This window comes from Uloborus diversus, chromosome 4, assembly GCF_026930045.1.
Source record: "Uloborus diversus isolate 005 chromosome 4, Udiv.v.3.1, whole genome shotgun sequence".
In the NCBI taxonomy this organism is placed as follows: domain Eukaryota; kingdom Metazoa; phylum Arthropoda; class Arachnida; order Araneae; family Uloboridae; genus Uloborus; species Uloborus diversus.
The window spans coordinates 155,016,434-155,041,938 of NC_072734.1; the positions used below are offsets into that span (position 1 = coordinate 155,016,434).

Here is a 25,505-nt window from a genome sequence, read left to right on the forward strand (position 1 = left end):
ACTTAAGCAGTTATTGACAATAATAGTTTGCCCCAAAATCTATAAAAACTATAAATTCTGTTTTGGTACCCTGAATTTGATTTTAATTGCCTCCATTGAGAAAATTGTCGTTGTTTTCTCTTTTTTTTTTTTTTTTGTGTGTGTGTGTGTGTAAAAATGTTAGAAATTCTATATTTGTAATAAAGTTTACAGATGTAACCACATCAAAAAATAAATTGAGCATTAGACTTTGGTTGTAATCTTTATGTGGTAATGACCTGAACTGTTAGTATGGAATGAATGAGTTTTCTTCATGCTAAGTTGTATTTAAAATCTCTGTCAAAATTAAATGTAAACATTGCTTTTCCACAAACATTGAAAATAAGTACAAGTCCTCTACTGGTGCTGGGAATGATTTTTTTCTTTGTTTCACTAAGAAACTGTCTACTTTCTTTTCTTTATAATATTGTTTTGATTTGAAAATATTGTTCAAAATGTAAGTAATAGATGCATGATGTGATGCAGAGAAATAAATAAATAACAATAGATACATTTGTTTCTTATTCATATGAGTTGAAAATAAGTCATGTTTCAAATTACACCCCCTCAACTCCTCAATTTATTTCTGAATATTTCTATCTACATCAAATTAAAGTAATAATTTTCAACTTTATTCAAATTAATATTTTAACCAAGAGTGCCTACTGAACCACTAAAATATGTAGAGGTTCTTGGTATTCTTTCTTTTTTTGGGGGGGGAGGGGGGGAGCTGTTACCTCGTTTTGACCATCTACCTATTTCTAGTATTGAACTTTCAAATTGTCCTTTGCATATTTTTCTTTCAAATTTTTAATTTAATGTTTAACTTAATCACATTTAAATCAAAATTGTACAGCGTAAACTTAAACATGCAATTTTAGTTAGCATTTTTTTTAATAGCAAACCATTTTAATTAGTGATATTGCTTTTTAGATGGTTACAGGAAATATTTTTAGATTTAAAACTCTTTACAACGTTTGCCTTTCCGAAACAAAAACAAGCAATTTCTAATGTGCATTATCTGTCGTTCATTTATTTATTTTCATTTTCTTACACATGGAGGTGAGAATTCACATGCTGCGAACCAAAAAGAAAAAAAAAAAAAAAAAAGAAAAACTATTACAAAAAAAAAAACTGTCTTCTGATTTAAATGGATATATTTTTGCTGAAATTAAAAAATAATAAATTATTCCTTTGTTTTAACTGTAAAAGGCATGTGACAGCAAAGTTGCACTTTTTGAAGATTAGCCCATTAGTGACTGAAGTTTTTAATTAAACTAATGTTTTCGTTTTCGAATGAAAATGCTGAAAATTTTGTGTTTTAAATAAAGTTTATAGATACAATAACACCAAAAAGTAAATTGAACAACAGAGATCTATGTTGTTTACAACAACAACAAAATTACAACAATAAGATCATGCTATTGATCTGAAAACTTGCATGAAATAAATGAGTTTTCCTCATGCTAAATTGTTTTCAATTTTTAGTTTTTGCTTTGTCATAAAAATTCAAAATAAGTACAAGTCCTTTTTCGGTGCTCTGAATTGTTTTAATTTTGTTTCATTAAAAAAATGTCTACTATCTAACTACCTTTCATTCTAGTATTGTTTTGGTATAAAAATGTTGGTGAAAATTTTAAATAATAGATAGTGTACTTTCAAGAAATAAATATAAAATAATGGAGACATCTGTTTCTTATGCATATAAGAATGTTGAAAAAATATGTCAAAATACACCCCCCCCCCTCCTTAACTTCCCAATTTATTTCTGAATATTTCTATCTGCATCTAGTTTCAAATAAAAATGACCTCTGATTAATATAATTTCAGTTTTAAACTTTATACAAATTAATCTATTAACTAGGTGTGCCCACTAAACCATTAAAATATTCAGAGGTTCTTAATCTCTTTTTTTTTTTTTTTTTTTGGAGTGGGTTGGGGCGAGATAGGATCCCCGCAGTGTGGGTTGCCCCACGTCTTAAGGGGTCCAACGGCCTATGAAATTAAAGAAATAAATTGAAAAAACCTAGCACTAAGACTTATTTTAACGTTACAAATATACACTGATGGCCTCTGGGGAGGGGCTATACAGATTTTGTTGCAGGGAGGCCTAAAATGTATAGATCCTGGCCTGGATAGGATACCTTGTTTTAAGCTTCTACATATTTCTTTTATTACTCTTTCAAACTTTCCTTTGCATATACATAGGTGCCACACCCCTAACAGCACCCCCCCCCTCGTAGGTGGGCATCCTAGGCATATATTTCCTTTCGGAATTTTTAAGCTAATGCTAAACTTTGTTCCATTTAAATCAAAAAAGTGTATATTTTTCCTTTTATAGAAAAAGAATAAGTAATGCTTTTGATATAAATACAAGAAATATTTCTATGTTCAAAAATCTTTATAAAGCTTAATTTAATGTAGCAAAAACAAGCAATTTTTTATGTTCGTTATTTGTTGCTTATTTATTTATTTTAATTTTCTTAATCAGTTTTTGTTCTTTCATTAATTTTGAATCAATTAAAATTATAATATAATTTTCGTTGTCTCGGAATCTTTTGATTAATTTAAAATTGATCGTATTAAGAGAATAAGGTTTAAGAAAAAAAATCTGCTCTTAATTTTGCTAACACAGGGCCATTTTGTCTTTTTTTAATGTTTGAATCAAAATCGAGCGTTTCATTTATTGACTGCATGCATTTTCGAATCCGCGTGCTTTTACATCCTTCAGAACCCATTTCAGCCACTCTTCCCGCTCCCGCGTGTGACTATTTTTTGTAACGAAACTCGAAAGCGAACAAGGAGCCAATCTTGCAGCTCGGCGGCAACCCTATCTTCCCCCTGTAACCGGTTGCGTTTTCCGAGCGTAGCTGTTGTCGCAACTCTGAAAACTACGTTTTCATATAGGGACTCTAGGGTTGGTCGGCTAGGTACTGGAAAGGGACCTCCCTGGGGGAGGGGGGCCGGGGGTTCTATACCCGAAAATGTTTAAACATCATTTGCTCACAAACTGCATTTTTCCTTTTTCCGGGAGGGGGGGAGGAGCTTGTTCGGTAACTAAATACTAAAGTTACATTTTTATGTATATAAATTGCATGTGTTTGAAGCTTTTCTTGACTTACTCCTTATCAGAACGAAATTTCATTCTCTTTTAATCTAATAAAGGTGCGTTTGTTTTTATCATATTGTTCTCTGAATTGAATATTTTTTTCTTTTTTTTCGATTGACACAGCAGATGAGGGGGGAGTATGGATTGCGATACAGGGACCTCCTTCAAGTGGGGTGTAACATGTACGCAAGTTTATGGGTCCGGGAGAAAATTATTGAAAAATAGATATAAAATTCTGCATTTTTAGGCCTTATGGGGGGAGGGTTAAGCCTCTGCGTATGGCTTAGCCCCTTAGCCTTCTCCGTGGGTGCGCCACTGTTGGAAGGGTCTAAGAGTTTTTTTTTATCACACTTCTTTAAGCTTAAAGCAATGCCTTAACATTTGTAGTCATTGCTTTAGTAGGAAACATTAAAAATTTACAATAGAGTAGAGGTATTGTTTAACAGTCAACCTTAACTTCATCAAGTATCCCTGAAAAATGATGACGTTCTTCTTTTTGTTGAAATTCCGCTAAAATTTGTCAAACAATGTCAAAAAAAAAAAAAAAACAAATATTTAAAACGCAGTTTTTGCAATTGCAAAAACATCCATTAATTCAGCGAATCTCATTAAACCTAGTAAACGCATAAGTAGGGGATAGTCGGGCAAAGTGAAATAGTTAAGATAACGTATCTTTTTAAATGAACAAATTGAAAAAGATGTATAAATTTACATTTAAAAAGATAACGTATCTTTTTAAATGAACAAATTTTCAAAGAAAAAATCTTTTGAAAATTACAATGCATGAAGAAAGAATATGTATTGTATAATAAAACTTGCACTGAAACATTATTTGTAATTTTTGGTCGTAAATTTATTTCTCGTCTGTGGCAGACATGGCGAAATTCGCCTCCAAGCACCACCACTTTACCACCAAAAATGGTTCTAATTTTCAATGGATCACAAAAGGTACAAAGCGATGTTCTGTAATCCATATTTTGAAAGCATAGGAGCTTCATCCATAAGAAAAACTTCAATTTCTGCTAATTTTCTGGTATTTAAAGTGTTTTAAGTTTAATACTCAATACCGAGTCAGGTGTTAGGGGCACTTTCAGTCCAAAAGTTTTATGAGAAGTACGGCCATTGGGCAGCTATATACAGTGGCTCCCAAAAGTGTTCGTACACCTACGACTTTCAATGAAATAGACCCTTATCCATTGGTTAGAATTAATATTTCGGAATATGTATTTTATTATAAGATCTATGATCTATTTTTAACAAAACCACATGAAAATTTTTAATAAAACATTAAAAATTAATTTTTTTAAAATCAAAAACCAAAAAGTGCCGGAAATTTTATTTCACAAAAGTCTTCGTACACTTTGAAAAAAATGTCAAAAAATTAGTAAATAACCTAAATTTTTACTAAGTTATTATTTAGTAGAATATCATGCAGTAGCAACTACAGCTTTTAAACGTCTGGGAATAGATTTCATTGTTTTTTCTTTCTTTTTTTGTGCGATTTCTGAGTAAGCGTTCAGCCGCACTTCGAACCTTACTGTTTCTAGTTCGCTTTTCGTTTCAATGATGTATTTTCGTAATCTAGCCACCAGATATCTAAAAATATGTTCCATTAAATTTAAATCTGGCGATTGAGGAGATATTATTTTTAAGCTTAAGGACAATTTTTGAGGCGTCAAACGCAAACGTGTGCTTTTTGTCGTTATCTTGATAAAAAAAAAAAAAAAAAAAAAAAACAAAGTTGTTCCCAATTGCCAAATTTTGGGCTGATAGTTTAAAATTATTTTTTAAAATATTTAAATGAACAGCATAATTCATTATTTCATCAAAAAATTCCAAATTTCCAAGTTCTGATGCTGATATACACCCTCACACAAAAACACCTTCACCGTCCTGATTAGTTGATCCAATTAAGTTCTTAAGATTAAATTCCTCATTTTTTTCTTCCATTTAAAACACCTTCACCGTCCTGATTAGTTGATCCAATTAAGTTCTTAAGATTAAATTCCTCATTTTTTTCTTCCATTTACAACTATACAACAATTTAACACAATTTAACCCAAATTGTTAAATTTATTTTCATTTATAAGTAAGACGTTGTTCCAAAACGTTTTGAGCTTATTTATTATTGATTTTATGACGGAAAGCGTAAGCTTACTGTTTTCCGCACGAACAAGAAAATTTCTGCGGGAAGAGGTCCCATTTAATCCAGCTCATCAGAGAACTTGGCGAACAATTTTAGGTGAAAATTAAACGCAAAATGTTTCATTGAATTCTGCAGAAACTTTTTCAGTTCTGAAATATGTATTTTTCATATTTTTTTAAACTGTAAACCTCCGATCACGCTTTGTTAACTTTGCCAGTTGATCTTTTCTTACCTAATTTTTGATCCGATTCTTGTCTTTAAATCCTTTTATCAAGTACTTCACTATAGAATGGTATAACTTAACTAATTTAGAGACATTTCAAACCAATTTACGGCTACTGTGAGGGGAAAAAATCAAATTTCGAATCGTGTTTGTTGTTTTCTACGCATACTTGACATTTAAAAATAATTAGCAGAATATTGGGGAATAAATAAACAAAAAAATAAAGGCAAATGACTTTACAGTGTCATTACAATGCAAAAATAATAAAAAACCACATATGGTAATTTTAATTATGAATTTATTCGAAAAGATTTCAGTGTACGATGACTTTTGTGGCGTATGTTTTCTCTGTCTCTTCGCTTTTTGACAAATTTCGAAAATAAAATCTGGCAATATTTTGAAAAAAACTACTGGTTTTTATTCGGAACGGCATAGGAATGGTGTGAAAAAAAAATTAGACTTCGTATTCGAATTCAGTTTTGCGTTATTTTGGTTTTACTACAAAACTTCAAGGTGTACGAACACTTTTGGGAGCCACTGTAGAAGCAATACCGGTAAAGCGAAACAGTTCTATACCTTCAAAAAAAAAAAAAAAGTGGAATTTTTTTTTCTTGGGGCAAAATGGAATGAGTATTCATAAAAAGAAAAATGAATAGATTTTGAAACAAAAATGATTTAATTGGTTCTTTAATCCTCATGTACATACGATTATCGTAGCGAATTCACTGATCGAGTAACGCTCTGACGTCATCAACAATGAAACTCGCGCCAAAGCATGATAATTTGATAATAAATTTTTGTAATGCTTGACATGCAGGGAAATGTTTTATTTTGCCAAGGCTTAACTGGATTCGGGAACTTAACTGTTTTACTGGTAAGACTAATTTTAGGAGAATGAAGAAACGAAAAAGTGGTTAACAAGTAAAGCTATCTACTGGAGTTTAAGGTTAATCCACTGGAGTTTAAGGTTAATCACTAGAGTGAGGGTTAAAATTTCAACTATCAAAATGTCACCAAACAGGCAGCTGCTGGGCAATTCCATGATAAGGTCAACCAGATGATCAAATTTTCAAAATTATAATATGTAAACAAATTAGGTGTCATTTTAAAGGTAAAGCGTTGTATATTTTGAAATGCCTGTCTAAAATTTGATCACTTCAGTTATAAATAAGTTACAGCAGGTTAAACCAAGGTCAACATCTTGAGTATTTTCAAACCATAATTGAGACTCTCGAAGAAATTCTGTTTTTTCCAAAACATTCATGCTAATATTATGAATTGAGATGAATAACCATTTAAAGATACAGAGTGTGGCTGGTGATGTTGCAAAAATGCGTCAAAATATAATTCATTTTGATTTGTAAAAGAATTCCTCTGGGGTACATTAAGTGTTTTACATCCGACACCAAAATGGGCAGTTAATTATGCTGAGCCAATAATTTTAAAGCTACATACATGTATTTTTGGGTACAAAGTGAGAATTTCAATCTCTTTGATGTAACCTATTTTCATTTTGTAACAAGTGAATATTTTTTACTAAAATCTAGGTGTCGGACACCATTTAGTAGGCCGACACCATTTACGTCCGACACTGTTACATTCCTTTAAATAGCATATGTTTTCAACTGTGCTTCTCCTTTTTTTGCCTTTAATTTCAAAGTTAAAGTGAAACATGCATAAAAAACAACTTAGTGAATTTATTGTATATACATTTAGGGTTAATAGGGGTAAGTAGGACCCCTTTTGAGAAAAGGTGTGTTGAATGAACGTAATACAGTTGATTAAGAACAATTTTGACAAATTTGCCAAAACTATAAGTGTAAAAAGAAATTAGAAACACTAAATGACTGCGTCTATGTAAAGTTGGCTAAGGGAGAACCATTATCAACATTCAACCCATATAAATCTTGATGGTTTTCTTTGAGGTAAGTTTCACAAATAACTAATCACCAGCTTTTGTAGCTGAACTATCAATTCCTACTAAGTCATCATAGTTGTCTTGTATTTCAGTAATACAAATATTTCATCAAAGTTGCTTTTGATTTTCAAATCCTCACTGTTAGAGGGGGGGGGGACTACTTAACCCATAGTGTGAGGACGTCTTATAGCAAAATTTTACGGGGTAAGTGGGGCCCCTCCTCTAAAACAGTTTTTAATAATATTTTACTCAAAAATTCTGACTTCAGTATGCACTTTAGGTTAAACTGTACATGAATGTTTAATGATCATAAAAAAATAAATGCTAACAGGGAAGCACTGCTTTGAAAAATGCTGCTTAAACTCGCCAAAAAATATTGTTCAGATTTTTCTTTCTTTTTCTTTGGACTAAGTTCTTTGACCTAGAAAAAAATTCCACTTAAACAAAATGTATGCAAAACTAATCACTATGATGAACCATGACATGATCAATGTAAAAAAGTAGAGAAATCATATGGATATTTCAGTTTTTGGGGAGTGACCCACTTACCCCAGTGTCCCACTTCCCCCAATCAACCCTACTTTTGAATTTACTTGGTAAATTTTGTTTCAGTATATGTAACCTATAATTTACATATTTATAACTGTAATCATTGTTATGTATTTACATTTAAGAGCAATAGTTTACGTCCAATATGAACAATTTACGTCCCACACCAAGTTAAAAATATTTTTTAAAATAATTTTATTCCTTATAATATCATTTGAAAACGGTAATATATGCTACAATCATAAGTGCACTTTAGAATTATGCTGTTTTTAAAATTAAAATGTAAGCCAATTCACAGACTTTTAATCATTTAATTTAAGTGAACCATCAATTTTACTATTTGTGTGTTTACGTCCGACACCAACTCTTTAAAGTTTTTTAATTCATACTTTAGGGATCTATTTTGAAAGACTAACATGATTTTTTATTCAGTGGGATGTAGTGAGTATCTTGTAAATAAATTTGATCATTTTAGAACAGTTTATATTTGGTAAATGGAATTAAAACTGAGAAATTTTTCTTCATTTTTTACGTCCGACACCATGGAATTGCCCTGCTTCGTTCAAATGTAGAAACAATTTTCACCGTCATACCTTCTCGGGCGATTTTCTAGTTAATTAATATGTGAGAAAAATAAATGAGTGAATAAAAGAGTAAATAAGACTGAAAATAAGGGAATTTCAACATTCTTTTAAATGATGAAAATCTACAATTTATTTTAAAATCCTCCTTCTAAAATTGGCAAAAAAAAAAAAAAAAAAAGCACACACACACACACACAAAATTAATTTGTTGAGTTTACCTCATGTCATATGGAAAAAACTGAATTGTAGTTAATGGGCAAGTGGGGGCTAAAGCCCCCCCCCCCCTTCCCTTAGAAATTAAAACTTCCTTGCTTTTAGTAGTTTTTTCTTTGCAAAAAAGTAAAAACATTTCTTCTCCAGCCATTAATGATTAAGTCATTGAAAATGAAATTTCTCTAATCTGCACTGAAATCGGTTTCCATGGGAAAAATATCTGACCCCCCCCCCCCCCCCCCCCTTGAAATTTTGCATATGAGCGCCCTTTACGAGGATATACGCAATCACTCAAAAAAAAATTCCAAAAAATTTTAAAAACATATATTTCGCAAGGATTAAATTTTCGTGATAACAACGGACCGCGTAGCGAAAAATAAAAATCGCGAAATTTAAAGCATAGCGAAAATAAATGCTTTTACAGCGTGCACTCATATGCACTTTCGTTTTCAAAACTGTAATGTAGCCTGTATGTGTAAATATAATTTGCATTTATCACGATAAAAAAGATTACCTGAAGACGATGTAGATCAGGAGTCTGCATAACAACCTTTTATATTTACCGACTACTGTAAGTACTAAACTGAAACACAAAACAAGTTAATCTTACATACACTCTTTGTTCTCACAACTGCAACTGCAAAAATTACTATATTGACACGGGTGGTGGCAAAGGATCATGGGAAACAAAAAGTAGCTCTGTGATTCGCCCACCGAGGAATAGTTATTTGTTTCGGCTACTGAATTGGAATATTATAGGAATATTTTTTTTTTGAACAAAACGTATCTTTTCTGTCCATTGGCTTTTAAACAAAAAAAAAAAATCTTTTTTTTTCTTTGAATCGCCCAAAAAAGGCTTTTAACGGGTTAAAAAAACTGCGTCTTCAGTTCACTTTTTGGTTTTCTGTGATTAATCTTTTACGAAGGACATCAATCCAAATAAGGTCACCACAGAGATGTCGTGAAAAAAAGAAGAAAAGAAAAGAAAATTTTGTTGGAAGAAAAATAGAGTGAGGGAAAATAAAATAGAAGAAAGAAAGAGATTTAAAAAAAAAAAAAAAATCCCTAGCATTTACGATTCAACCTCTACAGGTTTGTTACTTGCGTTTAATTTTCATAATTTATCTTTAAATTTTTAATTTCACACAAGTGTTGTTCTTTTTTTCTTATGCTGAAAAGTTAATGCCAATATGCAGTCATCCGATCTATATTATCATCAGGATATATATTTATAGATTATTTTACCTTGAAAACGTTGGGTCACATATTACTGGTTTGTGTAAATTATACGCACCAGAAAATATGCAAAATGACATTTTTAAGGTTCAACAATCTAAAAATGTTCCGGGGAGGATCAAACAAACTTTTTCTTTATTACTAGCAATTAATGCTTCTCACTAAACTTATTGCATAACGACATCTTTGTAAGAAAAATTTAGGTTTCTAAATCTAAATTTTCAAAACTCAGACAACTTTTTCAGTCAAATTAAAAAACAAAATTTAATCAAATGGAGTTTGATCAGAGACATTTCTCTCCTTCTCGTAATATTTTCCCAACAACTTAACCAATTTCTTTTTTTCTTTTGTCATAAACCGCTGGAGTACTAGGTATGCTGATAAGACTTAGTTTCAAAAATCTTGCTGTTTACACCTCTTCATGTTTTCGAAGTGTCAGATAAGGTCTTAACACTTGAATCCTGCATATTGTGATAGCGGTATTATTTGTTCCTTCAATTTCATAGTACACTCCTTGTAAAATAAACCACCAAAGGGGCTTTTTTACAGTGAATTTCTAAGCAAAAAACCTTTAAAAAATATTTCGAAAGAAGGAAAAATAATTTACATAGCAGACTAAACTTGAGTTTTTAAACTTTTTGGGCCGTTTCTGCGCAAATAGGATAAAGCAGCAATGTTTCGTCCCCGTGCGCAATTACGTCCCCCTAAGTTTCTCTGATCTGACACTAGTTGTCGCCACTGATGATATTTTTTTCTGGTTGCAGTCAAGAATACTATTCATTTGTGGAAATTTCATGAGTCTAGTCCATTGCTCTGCCTCTCGACAGCACTTTTTCTGATTTTTAAAACTTGATTTAACGTAATACTATATATAAATGCTCTTTTGGATTTTTAAAGATGTGCTTATTTAGCTGTATTTGGTATATTCTTCTAGGGTAAACTGTGAACTGAATTATTTGAGAGCTTTTTGCTATGTCTAGGTTTACTTCATGACAAGTAGGAAGTCGCCATATTAGCGAATATGATGTTGCTATCTTCGTCCCCTACCAAAATTGGAATAAAAACGTAGATTCAGAGCATCCAATGTGACAAAAACATTTTTATGACGACAAACATAGAGAAATGTAGGAACGTTGCACTCAATGCCTCTCGTGGCAGAAAATGAGCTGTGACGATTGTTTAGAGGCTTGAAAAATCATTCTTTCATTTGTTAATTAAGTATTTTGCAAAAAAATGCAAAATATGTAATGTTTTTCATTAATACAATTTTTAATCCGTATTTATTACTATTACCAGATTTTTTTTTACCTATTATTACCTCTTTTAGCATGTGTATTGAAATAAATAGAACAAACGAAAATAGGACAACATTTTTTTTAATTCTGGTAAAAGTGCATTTTTTCAAAACTTTTTTAACGGACAGCAAATTACGTATCTTGTATTTAAGCTTAAATACCATGTACATGCTTAGTTGGTGGTGTTGTAGGATTTTTTTTTTTTTTTTGGATTAATTAAACGTAACATATTAATCATAACAATAAAGCCTCATATATATAATAGTCAATGATCGAGCGATCGAGTAACGCTGACGTCACCAACAATGAAACTCGCGCCACGTCATCATAATTTTACAATATTTTTCGGAAATGTTTGACATGCAGAGAAATGCTTTATTTTGACAAGGCTGAACTGGATTCGGTAACTTAACTGTTTTACTGGTGGATTTGCCATTTTAGGGGAATGAAGAAACGAAAAAGTGGTCAACAGCATAACTCTATCTACTGGGAGTTTAGGGTTAATCCACTCGAGTTAAGATTAAAATTTCAACTAACAAAATATCACCAAACAAGAAATGGCTTCGTTTAAATGTAGAAACAATTTTCACCCGTCATACCATGACGGGCTATTTTCTAGTAATACAATAACCATAAATAACAGTAATAATAAATGTACAATAAAACAAACTTATCATATGAAATTAAACGTAGCATATGCTAATCAGAGGCCAAAAAGCTTAGGGGGGACGAAACATGGCGACTTTACCCTGCGGCGTGGACTACGAAGTGCGTGCAGGTAAGAGAAATGACTAAAATGAAAAAGTGTGTGTTATAACTTAACTTTTAAAAAATAAACAAATTAAAAATTTGTTTTGAAAATTATAGCACGTAAGAAAGAAAAAATGTATTTTATACTGCAACTTGTAATGAAGTTTTATTTATTTATTTATTTGGCAGTAAATTTGTACTTTCAAAAAAAGAAAAAAAAAAGTGGAAATTTTTGCAGGATTTAATTTTTTAATGGAAGCGACAAGATTTTGTTCACTCTTTTCAATTATTATTTTTATTAAAATGTCACCCGCGGAACAAAATTTTCTTTTTTTCGGTGGAATGGCTCAAAAGGCAAGCATAACTAGGAGAGCTCCATGAATGGAAGGAGATTAAGTTTCTAATCTAGATTTCTTCGATAAAAATTACTCACCCGCATTTGGAGTCTTCAGCGCCTTATTGCAATCTGTTAGTTGTATCGCTCTTTTTAGTTTGGATTCACGTTTGTTGTCTTCCTCGATGTAAATAATTAATTTAGCAAAAGTTTTATTTATTGAACTATTCTCTGATTTTTATTTGAAGTTGTGTATTGTTGAACTGTAAAGTGTTAATGGCACCATCTTTTCTCGGAAGGATATTTTACCCTTTCATACTTTCATGAATTATTTTAAAAAATGGTTCCATACGCAGAAATATCAGTGGTTACTACAGTAAAAGATGATTCTATTATTTTTAACAGAGGTAAGCTGCTCTATAAGTTCTTTCAAATTTTATTTTGTAATATTTATTTTGAGGAAATACGAGTAATTTTAAGCGCTGTACACGGTTTAGAGCAAAGGTAATCACGTATTTCATTTATCATTACGAATCGCATTCAATTTTCTGAACTAGTATAAATTGTAGCTTTAATGTGTCTCATAACTTTTAAAATGTCAACGCGACACGACAAATACCCATTATTTAAAAGCTTGTAACGAAATTTCCACTCGAGCTATGATTAAAATTTTAGTTTTAAATGAAAGCTGAAAATCTGGGAAAAGTACGTGATGTAACATGTATTTAAGCATCACAGTTTTTTTTTTTTTTGTTGAAAATATTATAACAAAATTTACCTTTTTTATCAAGTTCGAGAAAGGGCATGTAACAGCATCTCTTACAGTAAAGTAGTATTATTTCTAAAGTATTGCTACACGCTTGTCCCAAGATCTGAACCTCAATTTAAATTTAAAACAACATTTCACATGAATTTCTTTTTGAAGTTTTCAAAATAAATGTCAAATTTTACCAAAATTTTGGGATTAAAAAAAAGGAACTAAAAATGAAGTTCAGGTCATAACGCTAGGCCAGACAAATTTTTGTGAAAATATATATAAAAAAAACCTTTGCGATATGCGCGAAACGAAAAGCATATTTTGGAGAAAAGGACTTTTAAAATGCTGCTGTTGATAGAATTCATCGAGGCGTGTTTACATTTTTTTTTAACGATAACTAGAAAAGTATTTTGTGTGTGGTAATGAATAATTTATCTAATTGTTCAGAACTAAATCATGTGTAACATATATTTTTTCTGGAAAATCGAAAATTTAAAGAAAGGTTAAAGGTCTTTAGACCCCTGAAGAATCCATTTTATTTACATGTCATACATCAATTTCTTTTTAAAATTCAATTTAAAGCGCAAAGTGCTGCTACAGGAAAAGAGTGCTTATAACTTTTAGTTCTCTGAATAACGTTAGCAAGTCAATTTAAGTATAAAAATAATACCGAGAAATAAACATGATATCTATGAGGCGTAAAATACCAAAACCAGCTCCTTTTTTTTTTTTTCAATATTTTACAGAAGACCCCAACATATTCACAAAATGAACAAAGGAAATCGATTTCTGATAACAGTTTTCGACCAAAATCAGCTGAATGCCTTCCAAGTAACTATCCACCTAGAAGTATTAAATTATGAAATAAAAAACTTTTGAAAACTCATAGAGTGAGTTGGTTTTGATACTGATCGCCTAATATAATCTGCATAATATAATCGCATATATAAAATGTCTGCATTATAAAATAGAAACCTTTGAAAATTTATAGATTGAGCTGTTTTTGGTATTGATCGCCTAATATTACATGAATAATATAATAGCGTAATATAATAAAACATCTGCATAATGCTCGTAAAATAGAAACTTTTGAAAATTCATGGATTGAGCTGGTTTTGGTTCTGATTGCCAAAAATGATCTGCATAAAATAATCGCATAATATAGTAAAACATCTGCATAATATAATAGAAACTTTTCAAATTCATAGATTGAGCTGGTTTTGGTATTAAACGTCGAATATAATCTTCATAATACTTTTCTGAATAACAAAAAATAATATTTTTAAAGGGAGGATAACCAAGCCCTCTCTTACTGCGAACTACGTGCATTTTTTTGTGTAAACAGGTAGGTCAGATAGTACACTTCGTTACATAAACATGTAAACGTTACGCGTGAGTTGCCTAGATATGAAAATGTAGTTTTACCTTTCATTATTATTTCGTGCACCTTGAAAAAACGTTATATAAGCAAAGGATTTTCTGAAATACGCAAATAAATTCCCAATTCCTCCCTGTAAAATTATTTTTATTACAGATCTACACGCACGTTATGCAATGCAAAATTAAATTTCATCCACATTTATTTCATTTTAAATTCGCGTAATGTGCACGTAAAACGCACGTAGCTGCATTGCTTTCGTTTTGTGCTATCCTCTACTGAAATATACTAATATATTCCAAATTTTTGCCTGATTTTTTATTACAGGTCTTCATGAATATTACGAAATGCAAAATTACAGTTTATCCACATTTATTTCATCTTAAATTCGCGCAATACGTGCTGCATTGTCAAATTTTGCTTTTTAATTAAGAAAACCATTTAATTTCTGAGTTAAAAAGCAAAGTTAAAACAATGCAGTTACCCGAACTGAAACATAAAAATGTATTCCCAATTCATGGTTGTAAAATGAGTTTTTATAACAGATCTGTACGTAAATTATGAGATGCAAAATTAAATTATATCCATATTTATTTTAAATCCGCGTCATGTGTACGTAGGATGCACGTAGCTGCATTGCTTTAACTTTGCTTATTAATGAAAAAAAAATTAAATTTCGCAGTTAAAAAGCTAAATTGAAACAATGCAGCTACGCGCTACTTTTAACTGAGTTAATTTTATTTTGAACCCTCTACTGAAATATACAAGTATATTATTCCCAATTCATGCTTGTAAGATGATTTTATATAACAGATCTGCATGAACATCATAAAATGCAAAATTAAATTGTATCCACATTTACTTTAAATCCGTGTAATGGGCATGTAGAATGCACGTAGCTGCATTGTTTTAATTTAGCTTATTAATTAAGAAACAATTACATTCCTTAGTTAAAAAGCTATATTACAACAATGCAGCTACGCGCTATTTTTAATGGAGGTTGTTAATTTTGTTTTTAATGCTCTACTGCTCAAACTATTATTTTCTTCAAAAAAAAATGTATGTACAGAATCCTAAAGAATAACGTAATTAACACAAATCAGGTGGATTTTTGTTTTCAAAGTTTTCATATTTTTAAATTAGGCGTGTGACTCTGTGACAACTTGTGTCAGTACCAACAACCTAAATGTAAGTCAGCAATATGTCACTACTTTAGTCACGCTGGTCAACAAAGGAATAACGCTCCTGTAGGGAAATATAGCGAAGAAACTTGATGTGACACCAGAGTTACGACGGGCAGTAGAAGGTTAAAATTAAAAAATAAAATTGATAACCCCTGCTTCTGATTCTCATTAATGTTTCCTGTCTATACATTTTTATTGTTCTACAAAGTGTACAATGGTTTAATGTTTCAGGTAAAAAGGTGTGCACGAGATTGCTGCCTTCAAAGCAGAGTATTCTTCTTGCTGCGACACATACTGTTGTTTTGCTTTTCTTCGCTGGAGCTTTGTATGGTATCATTGGAGAAAATTCTCTACCTGGAAGTGAAATATTTGCATTATTTTCATTAGCCATTTCTGCCTATGCTGGAGGCGTGCTAGTTGGCTATTTCAAACTACCCCCATTATTAGGTGATCAAAACGCTTCTTTTTCCTGACAAGTTTGGTTGAATAAATATACACCCAAATCTGTTTTCAAGTGTAAAGCACGTGAGATACGTCCGTTACGAATTCAAATATATATATATATATATTAATTTGAATTTTTGGCATCTTGAATTCTAATTATGTTTTTCGCAATCACGAGCGTGTGTGTGTATGAATGCGCGTGTGTGTTTGTATAAACGTATGTGCGTGTGTTTGTGTAGGTGCATGTGTGTGGGTGCGTGTGTCTATGTATGTATGCATGTGTGTGCGTGTTGTGTATGCAGTGCTGTGTGTGTACGCGCGCGCGCGTGTGTAGGCGTTCGTGTGTGTGTGTATGCAGGCATATGTGTTTGTGTCTGTGTGCATGCATGAGTGTGTGTATGTGTATGTGTGTGTGTAGGAGTGTGTGTTTGTGTCTGTGCGCAGGCATGAGTGTGTGTATGTGTGTATAGGCGTGTATGTGTATGCGTGTGTGTAGGATATGGACGCAACCCGGAGACGGTTTTCGCAAGAGGAGCAGCATCGTGAGGCCGGTCGACGCGACGGTGGTGCTGGCAGAGGGTGCTGTCGGGAAAATAAAATGATAGGAATTCAAAACCCTCGAGTGAGAACAATAAGCAATCGTTATTGCTCAAAAAAAAAAAAAAAGTTTTTCGATATTGTTTCAGGAAAGTTTTAAAATTTAACTGCATAATATAGGTGTTGAGTGAATTTTCTACTTAAAATTCATTCAATGAAAACAAGATTCTAACATATCGTCGCCTCAGGGCAACGTAGTGTTATATATTTAGTTGAATATCTTATTGTTGCTCTGAGGCGACGATATTTGATGTATTTGAAGGGGGGGGGGGGGTTGTGCAAAAATAATACTTCTGTTATCGTGAAATCGCCCAAAAGTCCTATTTCATAAAACAAAAATGTCTCATGACTTAAAACGTTGCATATTTTTACGAAAAGGGAATTTTATATTGAATATCCATGTAACAGTAGCGGTATTATCTCATTCAAGTGTTTATATATTTGTAAATTTTGTCGCATCTCTTATTTTTAAAAACTTCTGGTTTTATCTCATGATGCAATTTTTTCATATATATAAGGTTTACACAAACAAAGAAACATTCGCATTAATTATTTAAGACCAAAGATTGAGAGCGTTTGAAATTGTGAAAATTTATTACATATTCTTACATTTTTGAAAAGGGATTTTAAGTTCAAAAAGCTTTAAAATTTCCTAAATTTCGTCAAATTTTTAAGTTATGTTCTAAAATCTTTACATCTTTGTTCATGTCTTTCTTTTTTGTTAAGCAAACATTTAGCCCTCAGAAACACACAAAAAATATTCTTGACTCATTCGGGATTTAAATGCTTCAAGTTTAATATCTTGATGTGAAAAAATAATTCCAATTATCTAGTGCGTTTTTAGTACATTATGCCAATTAAAGAAGAGACGGCAAAGTGCTGTAGTGGTAAAGAATTGACCTTTTATATACACGACCACAGGTTCAAACACGGCTCCAGTACGAGAATTTTTAAGACGCATAAAATCATCAGTGTTCTTGCCGCATGAATAATGATCCTTTGAGTCCTTGAGTGTTTGCTGCGCTTGAGCACTCTCGACAAAATTAAATTCCATTGCGAGATACTAGGTGCAATTATTTGGTATAAAACTGAACGTCAATATTTTCAAGTGGTCATGACAATCTATAGGTAGTGGTGCCATATGAAGAAATGGGACGACACACTGTGGCTACAAATTACGCGGGAACCAATACACAACTCCGTGAGAAATTGAGAGAAAGAACAAGAGGGTTCAATTTCTCAAAGCTACCTCCCCATCATCACCTTTAATGCGCGCCCCCCCCCCCAATCAATTATTTCGGCTAGTATTTTTTTTTTCACTCTTATCCTAAGAGAAAGTGAATCTGGATGTAGGGTCTTAACGCCTTTTCATTATTTTTTAAAGAAGGTTCGCCCACAAATTATGTATTTTGACAAAAAGGGAAAAGGTTGAAAATGTCGAAAAAAGTGTGACATTATTTATGCTGCCGTGCTAAGAACAGAGCTAAAAAGTCGTGCCTGCACTTTTTATCAAAATTGAGTTACGGTCACCAGGTGATTCTTTGTCACATATTTCATCTAAATATAATGCTTAATGGTCATTTGTCAATAGGAAATATATATATATATATATATATATATATATATATATATATATATATATATATATATATATTTAAAGCTGGAAAAGTTAAGAGTAACAAGGTTTTGCGAATTCATTTGATTTTGTCTAAGATCATCAACTGTTAATATATGTTTCAATTTTTTCAGGTATGTTAGTATCAGGAATTCTTTTCAGAAATCTACCATTTATGACTTTTCATGAAAACATTTCAATCATGTGGGCGTCAACATTTCGGTTAGTGAAATTTTTCTTTTGTAAACCCTGTTTTTATAAATCTGTCGCGCATATACGCAGAAATTGATAAGTTTTCAGTAACGATATAGTATATATTATCACTAGAATTCTGGTAGTTTATATAAGATGAATTGATTTTTGCACGTGCATAATGGGGTCATTTCCGAAATTTTAAAAGTATTTTTTTTCTGAAAGAGCATGCTTAAAAACATAGGATTTGACCATTTAAAAAATAATTTGACAAAGTTTACTATTTTTAACACGCTTTTATTAGCTTCACCTGTATGTATGTATGTATCTTGTAACGGAATCTTGCAGCTCAAATTTCGTCCACTTCCTGCGATCGGATTCTAATGAGGTTTGGCACGCGACCTCAGACCCGATGACAATGCAATATTCTATAATCAAATTAATTAATTAACTCTTTTAATTGTTAGTTTCCTCTAATTTTAATCAATATTTTGGCATAAATTCAACAATGTGAAAAAGGAAAATTTTAAAAAAATACATTTAAAAATGCTCGCAAAAATTATTTAAAAGTATCTACAAAAACCTGTATTACATTAAAATTAAGTGATTAGTCAACTACTATCATTCAAAGATTAATTCACACTTTTTAGCTCATTTTGCTACGAAAGCGTGTTTTTTTTAGTTTTTTAAACTATTATTTTATTTAAAAAATATTTAATTCGGTGCGCAGACTCAAATTTATTTTTACGCTTCTGCGCATGGCATCACAAATGAACTGCATTTCACTGATGCCTTAAGCGCAGAGCGCAATATTTAATTTGCGTTTTTACTCACATGCAGTTGCAACGGTACGGTTCATAGCAAGCGTAGAGCGCAATATTTAATTCGCTTCTGAATCATCATAACGTGGAAACGCGGTAGACAGCAAGCGCAAGCATTCATCGCCAGTGGATTACGCGCCAAAGTGCATCACTTGTGACATCATAAAGACCACGCTTCGTTTGAAAAATTGGACATTTAAAAAAGCAATTAAAAATTAAACGTTGTCGTAATAATAAATATTAAAAGTATAAATAAAAGTATTTTCTGGGTCCGTGGTTTTTTTTTTTTTTTTTTTTTTTTTGCTCGTTCTATTAACTTTAGTGACTAAAAGTAGTACTTTTGATTGAAGGAAACAACCTCATTCGAAAAACTGTGTAATACTACAAAATTTGTGTACAGATTTTGAGAGATGTGCATCTATGCGGTTACTGAATATACGAATAAATTATTTTCATACAAAAAGGGTTTTCTGAAAGGAAGGTGGTTACTTACTCTCATTTCATCCTTTGAATGTGCTTTTTTCTTTCTAGAGATACATCCCTTGTCATAATTCTGTTGAAAGCTGGACTAGGACTAGATCCTGAAAAGCTAAAGCGATTGAAGATGGCTGTGATAAAGCTTTCATTCATCCCATGTTTGCTGGAAACACTGGGCTCTTCAGTGTTTGCTCATTATTTGCTCGGACTTCCCTGGTTATGGTCCTGTATGTTGGGGTAAACATTTAGTTCCTATGATTGCATAAATTCTTTCAGCAGATGATGGTATCAGGTCATAGACCTCATTTCAAATGGTTTGAAATGCGCAAAAACCACTGAACCACTGAATGTTCGGCTAGGAGGGATGAAAAGAACGCATCAAGGAACATTTTTAGTTATGCTTATTTTCAAGTTATAATAATTAAGTAGGTACAATCATTTACTTCCGTTTTAAGTAACATTGTATTTTATAGAAAATATTAAAAATTACTTAAAATAGCTTGAAGTTTTTAAGCTTTCTGACGATGATAAAGTTTCATATTGTCGAAAATCCATCATCGACAGTTTACTGTGTACCACAATAGTAACTAAAACCTATGGCTAAACACTAACGAGAAATTTTGGGAAGGGATTTTCCGGTAGGGTAAAGGGATTTTTCAGTTGGACAATTTCCAACTTATAAAAAATATTTGTAGAATTTTTCAAAGGTGTTAGACATTCTATATTTTGCAATACTAAAACCAGTTATTTTCAGTAAGTTACCGCTCCATAGCAAGGGCTAAGGCAAAAATACAAGAAATACACCGCCAGCTCAGTTATTATGACTGAATGACTGAGCTGGCGGTGTATTTCTTGTATTTCTGCCTTAGCCCTGGCTATAGGACGATAACTTACTGAATATATCATGCCTTGTCTTCAATCTGGACAACCGAATCATTGCTTCAGTCACTCGTCTGGTCAGTGCTAACTCTATATTAGCTACTAGTTTGTTTAGCACTCTTGGCTTCCTTAAGAGGTTTTCCAACTCCAGCTCAGTCACTTTCTAAGCCGGGCTGATGAGTGCTAATAAGCACAAAACTGCAGTCCTCGGCTGGAATGACTGAACTGGCGGTGTATTTCTTGTAAAACCAGATATGTTTACGAAAGGGATTTTCGAATGTGGAACTCTTGGATGAGATCATATAGATTTTCTTAAATTTTAATTTTGGATCTTTAAATATGTATTCAGCATAGGGGAGACTGAATAAGGCTGCCTTTTCCCCTTTCTTTAGAACAGAGTCAGTGATTTTTTTAATTGGTACGAAGCTGGTATCCATGCAATGTTATGTAAATCAACATTCCATCCAGATTAGAATAGTTATGAAAGTAATAAATTTTGTCAAACAGAAAAGTTTAAGAGTCGTAGGTACAAAATATCCCTCTACCTGTGGCCAATTGCCCAAAAATTAGGTTTCTAACAGTAATGAATGGAAAACGATTATGCGTGGATTTTATAAGTGTAAAAGCAAATGGAATTGGTTCATCATAGAGTAACTATGAAAATTACAATGCGATTACACATTTGAATTTTAAGTATTTTCATTTATTATTAGGGGAAGCTGCTGTACCCACGGACGGTTGTACCTACGGACGTTGGTCGGGAAATTCCGGGTATCGTCGAGAGAGATCCTATTCGGGGTTCAACGTGTATGTCACAACCCTCTCCAGTACTCCAGGAAGTTTCAACGCCATCAAACGAACATTTAAGATTCTATCACATTTTTTTCGGTTTTAGTAGGATCTAAGTAAAAAAAAACATGAGCAATTTCTTTTCTTTTTTTTTTTTTGTCCGCCGTAGATTGTATTATTCATTTTTGTTGTAGGTATCATGATTCCCTATATTTTGAAAGTTCTGTTTCTGATTTTTAATGTTGTAAAATTGTGGTCATGTTGATGTGACTGGCTTGCAAAACCAAACCTTTGTACCCAAGGACACATAACCATATGTACCCACGGACGGCAATTTTTAGTCTCCTTGGGTCACACTTGAGTCTTCTTACAATGTGAAGTACCGCAAAATGGTGCCTTATCATCAACGTCCAAAATTTGCTTTCAACAATGATGATGAGTTTGAAGTAGGGTCTAAGATATAGTGTTGAAGAAGCCTCCACCTGTTGTAGGATCTACAGACCGTCAATCCCACTTGTTTTCATTTGAAGTCGACTTTTCTAGATTTTTGTTGGCTTAATCTAAACTGAGTTTTTTTTTTTTTTTTTTTTGTAAAGGATTAATTTTGGTTAAAAGTTTCAATTTGCAAATAATTTTAATTTTTTAAGTAGGTACTTAAGAGACCCATAATATCATGAATCGAGTAATATAAAAAAAAACATATTAACTCTCTCTCTATTCATAACATCATTAACTCTCTTAAGAGTATATAATAACTTTTTTAAAGAGTTCACTGATGCTAAAAATTAAGGAAAATGAAAAAAAAGGGGAAAAAAATCCTTTGATTAATTTTCAAATTTTAATTTTTATTGGATATTTTATTTAATGTTATTTTCAATGGATGTTTGAAGTATTACAATATAAAATAGCTTATGAAAATGTATTCAGTATAATTGAGTTCCTCAGACCTATTTATATATTATTTTTTTGTATGTCCATGGGTACAAAGACACCTGTCCGCGTGGTGAACGCAGTGTTGCACCCACGGACAAAAAAGATGGTTTTTAAGAAAATTTTTTTGAAGTTGAAAGCTTTGAGATTTTCACCTGATAAAAATTGCTAAATAAGATGATAAGTTGTAGATTCTGCCAGAAAAATTTTCCGATCGAATATCTATTCCCATAGACGAGAAAAATTTGAAAGTAAATTTTGTCCGTGGTACAGCAACTTCCCCTATAATTTAAATTTTTTTTTCACAAAGTGAGCAGTGTGAGCTGCTACTCTAGTAAGATGCTACTTTAATTCAAGCCGAGGTTCTTGGCTTAGCTCTGTACAAAATCAAAGAGATGAGTTTTCAAAATTTTACTTTAGACAGTGCTATAATTTCACTTATAGTCGATGGAGTTTGTGCAAAAACATTTCATTTCCGGATACCAGTATGAAATTTTGTACAGTACTTATGTTCATATAAGAGAGCAAAAAAACGCCGGGAGGCAATTGATTGGAGGTAAAGACCCCCCCTGTGGTGACGTCATCAAAATGGCCGCCATGTATCGGTTAGTACGTTGGTTTAACTGCTTAGAACTACATAATAGGTCCTAATTTTGTAAAATTCAAATACATTGTCTAAAAGTCGTTTAAAAACGCTCTTCAACAGTGCTTAGTTTTATTTTCTACTAGCGGTACCCGCACGGCTTTGCTCGTAGTAGAAAAATTAAAAGGTCATTTGATTCGCCTGTATATTTATAAACAATGGATGATGAATTTTTCCCGAATTTGCTATGTTAATTTGCACGGCCATTTTACGGTTCATTCCTTCCTTCCTCAGGTGCACGACAGCCCTGTGTGGACTCTGGCCTTCTCGACAATTTTTTTATGTTACGGTTCCACGGCATGATAATTTTGTAATTTACTCGTTCACGTTATGATAATTTGTTCGGTAAAATGTTCTTAAAATTGAAATAGAAAAAGGTCAAAATCGAATTTTCTCGCTTCGAGGTGCACACTCCCATGCTACAAATTAATTGTGTGCCAAGTTTCGTGAAAATAGGCCGAACGGTTTAGGTGCTATGCTCGTCACAGAGAGACATCCGGAAAGATATCCCGACAACCTTAGAGCTTTATTATTAGTAAAGAAGACAAATAGTTTAATAATTATTACAATATCAACGTGAAAATTGATAAGAAAACAATGACTTTCGTGTATTCTGCGATATTGGAGTAAAATTTTACTGTTATACCTGCATTATAAAAGAACCTTTCCAGTTTCATTAAATTTAAATTTGTACTTCATGTTTTAACACTTTTTCTCAGTATTTTGCTTTTATATTGAATGAAAGAAAGGTTAAAATGCAGAAATATTCAAAGTCACCACCCCAAATGGATCGAGAACTTAATTATTAATGCTATCGTATAACAAAACAATTTTGTTAAAATGTTTACATTTTAAACATATAAGAGAAATTGACGAAAATTTCATGTTTTAATGCAAAGAAAAAGTACCTGTTATAACAAAAACAGTACTAAGTTTTTTTAAAGAACGTTTTACGTATTGCACTGGCGCTCACAACTACAAAGAACCGTCGATGCGTCAGACCTGATCTGACGCATCGACAGCGTGTAGACATCGCTTTACACTTGCATGATATAAGTTCCTGTAAATTCTCCATTGTTATTTCGGGGTGTGCATACCAAAGAGGTTCAAACTCTTTACCGATTTTTACCCATTCCCACTGATATGGATCCAAGAGCTGAAAATTTTGCTGAAGCCATTTTGTCCGTAGTAAACACTGCATTCTTAAGGTGATGCAGAAGAACGTTGCTAGATGGCGGAATACAATCAACTGGTCTGTTTTGCTGGGTGAAGAAAATAATCCTAGCCTCATTTACGTTTTCCACTGAGCTTGATAAATAATACGTCAGGACTACGAAGCGCTGAATAAGTAGGAAATGCTCATCGTCTTCATTGATGCTCTCGGGTACTTTAATATAGTACAAAAAACTTTGTCAACATCTCTAATTGCCATCCACATTTTCCATACAGTACCTAGCTATACCAATGCTGGCAAAACTAGACACCGTGTGCTCATGTAAAGGCATGGGAAAAAGGCAGAAGATCTGGAACAGCTCGTGGAACTTTACAGTGCAAAACGTAGATGGGAAGATATCGCAGATATTTTCCACTTCCATACTCCACCCATAGCTCTTGCAGTTTCGGAACACGGAACATAGCAATCACTACATCATCACTGTCAACAATTTTCACGGTGATCTTTGCATGACCCGAGTATTCTATTGCATACTGCACATAAAGGAATAGCCTCGTATCGGCTTCTTCGTGGGATACAAGAGACATGGTTTCAAAATTTTTTCTTTCCTGAAGTAATTACAGTGTCTTTGTAGGAGCATACAACCTGCTTCCCATCTGGTAGATCCATCTTTATGAGATTTTTTGCCAAAAATTCGTAAAGCTCCTCTTTATTTTCATCTTTCGCAAGAAATTTACCAAATGACTTTGGTATCAAAACATTGGATTTAATACTTATTCTTGGTCCAGATCCTCTCAATTGTATCGTCTCGCTTTCCAAACTTCCTTTTGAATACCGGTCAAAAACTAAATCTACTCTATGAACGCTTTTTAGTTTCATTAATATGTACGACTTCACAATCTGATCGCAGTTTTGTTGGACAGTTCAAGTAGACTGAGGAATAACCATGTGAATCAGTGCAGCCCCATTAATGAACAATTTGGTTCCGGAATAGCTGTCAAAACCAGTCCAGTTGATTGGACGATACAAGAAACTACGTCGGACTTTTTTCATGGTTTCCTAAATTTGCCAAGGTAGGATATAGAAGGTGTACACGAGCTGTTTTCATGGGAAAAAATTCTTTTACATTCATTTGAATTGCTTGGCAGGCAACATATAGCTTAGCAAAAAGAGTGCTTCCCCTCCTCAAATCAACAATGTTTTGCTTTCCTTTGGACTGAACAGAAATATTTTTTTGCTCATCAAAAGGA

At 32.4% G+C, this 25,505-nt stretch overlaps 1 protein-coding gene across 1 annotated transcript in view; it reads left to right on the plus strand.

Annotated features, from left to right (window-relative positions):
* The first annotated feature begins 12,666 nt into the window (after positions 1 to 12,666).
* The window catches only part of LOC129221261 (sodium/hydrogen exchanger 9B1-like), a 34,022-nt gene continuing 21,183 nt past the window's right edge, over positions 12,667 to 25,505 (plus strand). Inside the window, exons 1-4 of the mRNA XM_054855717.1 lie at positions 12,667 to 12,782; positions 15,926 to 16,141; positions 18,485 to 18,572; positions 19,895 to 20,077. Of these exons, the coding sequence (XP_054711692.1) occupies positions 12,716 to 12,782; positions 15,926 to 16,141; positions 18,485 to 18,572; positions 19,895 to 20,077 (554 nt within the window). The 5' untranslated portion in view covers positions 12,667 to 12,715. The remainder of the gene's footprint in view (positions 12,783 to 15,925; positions 16,142 to 18,484; positions 18,573 to 19,894; positions 20,078 to 25,505) is intronic.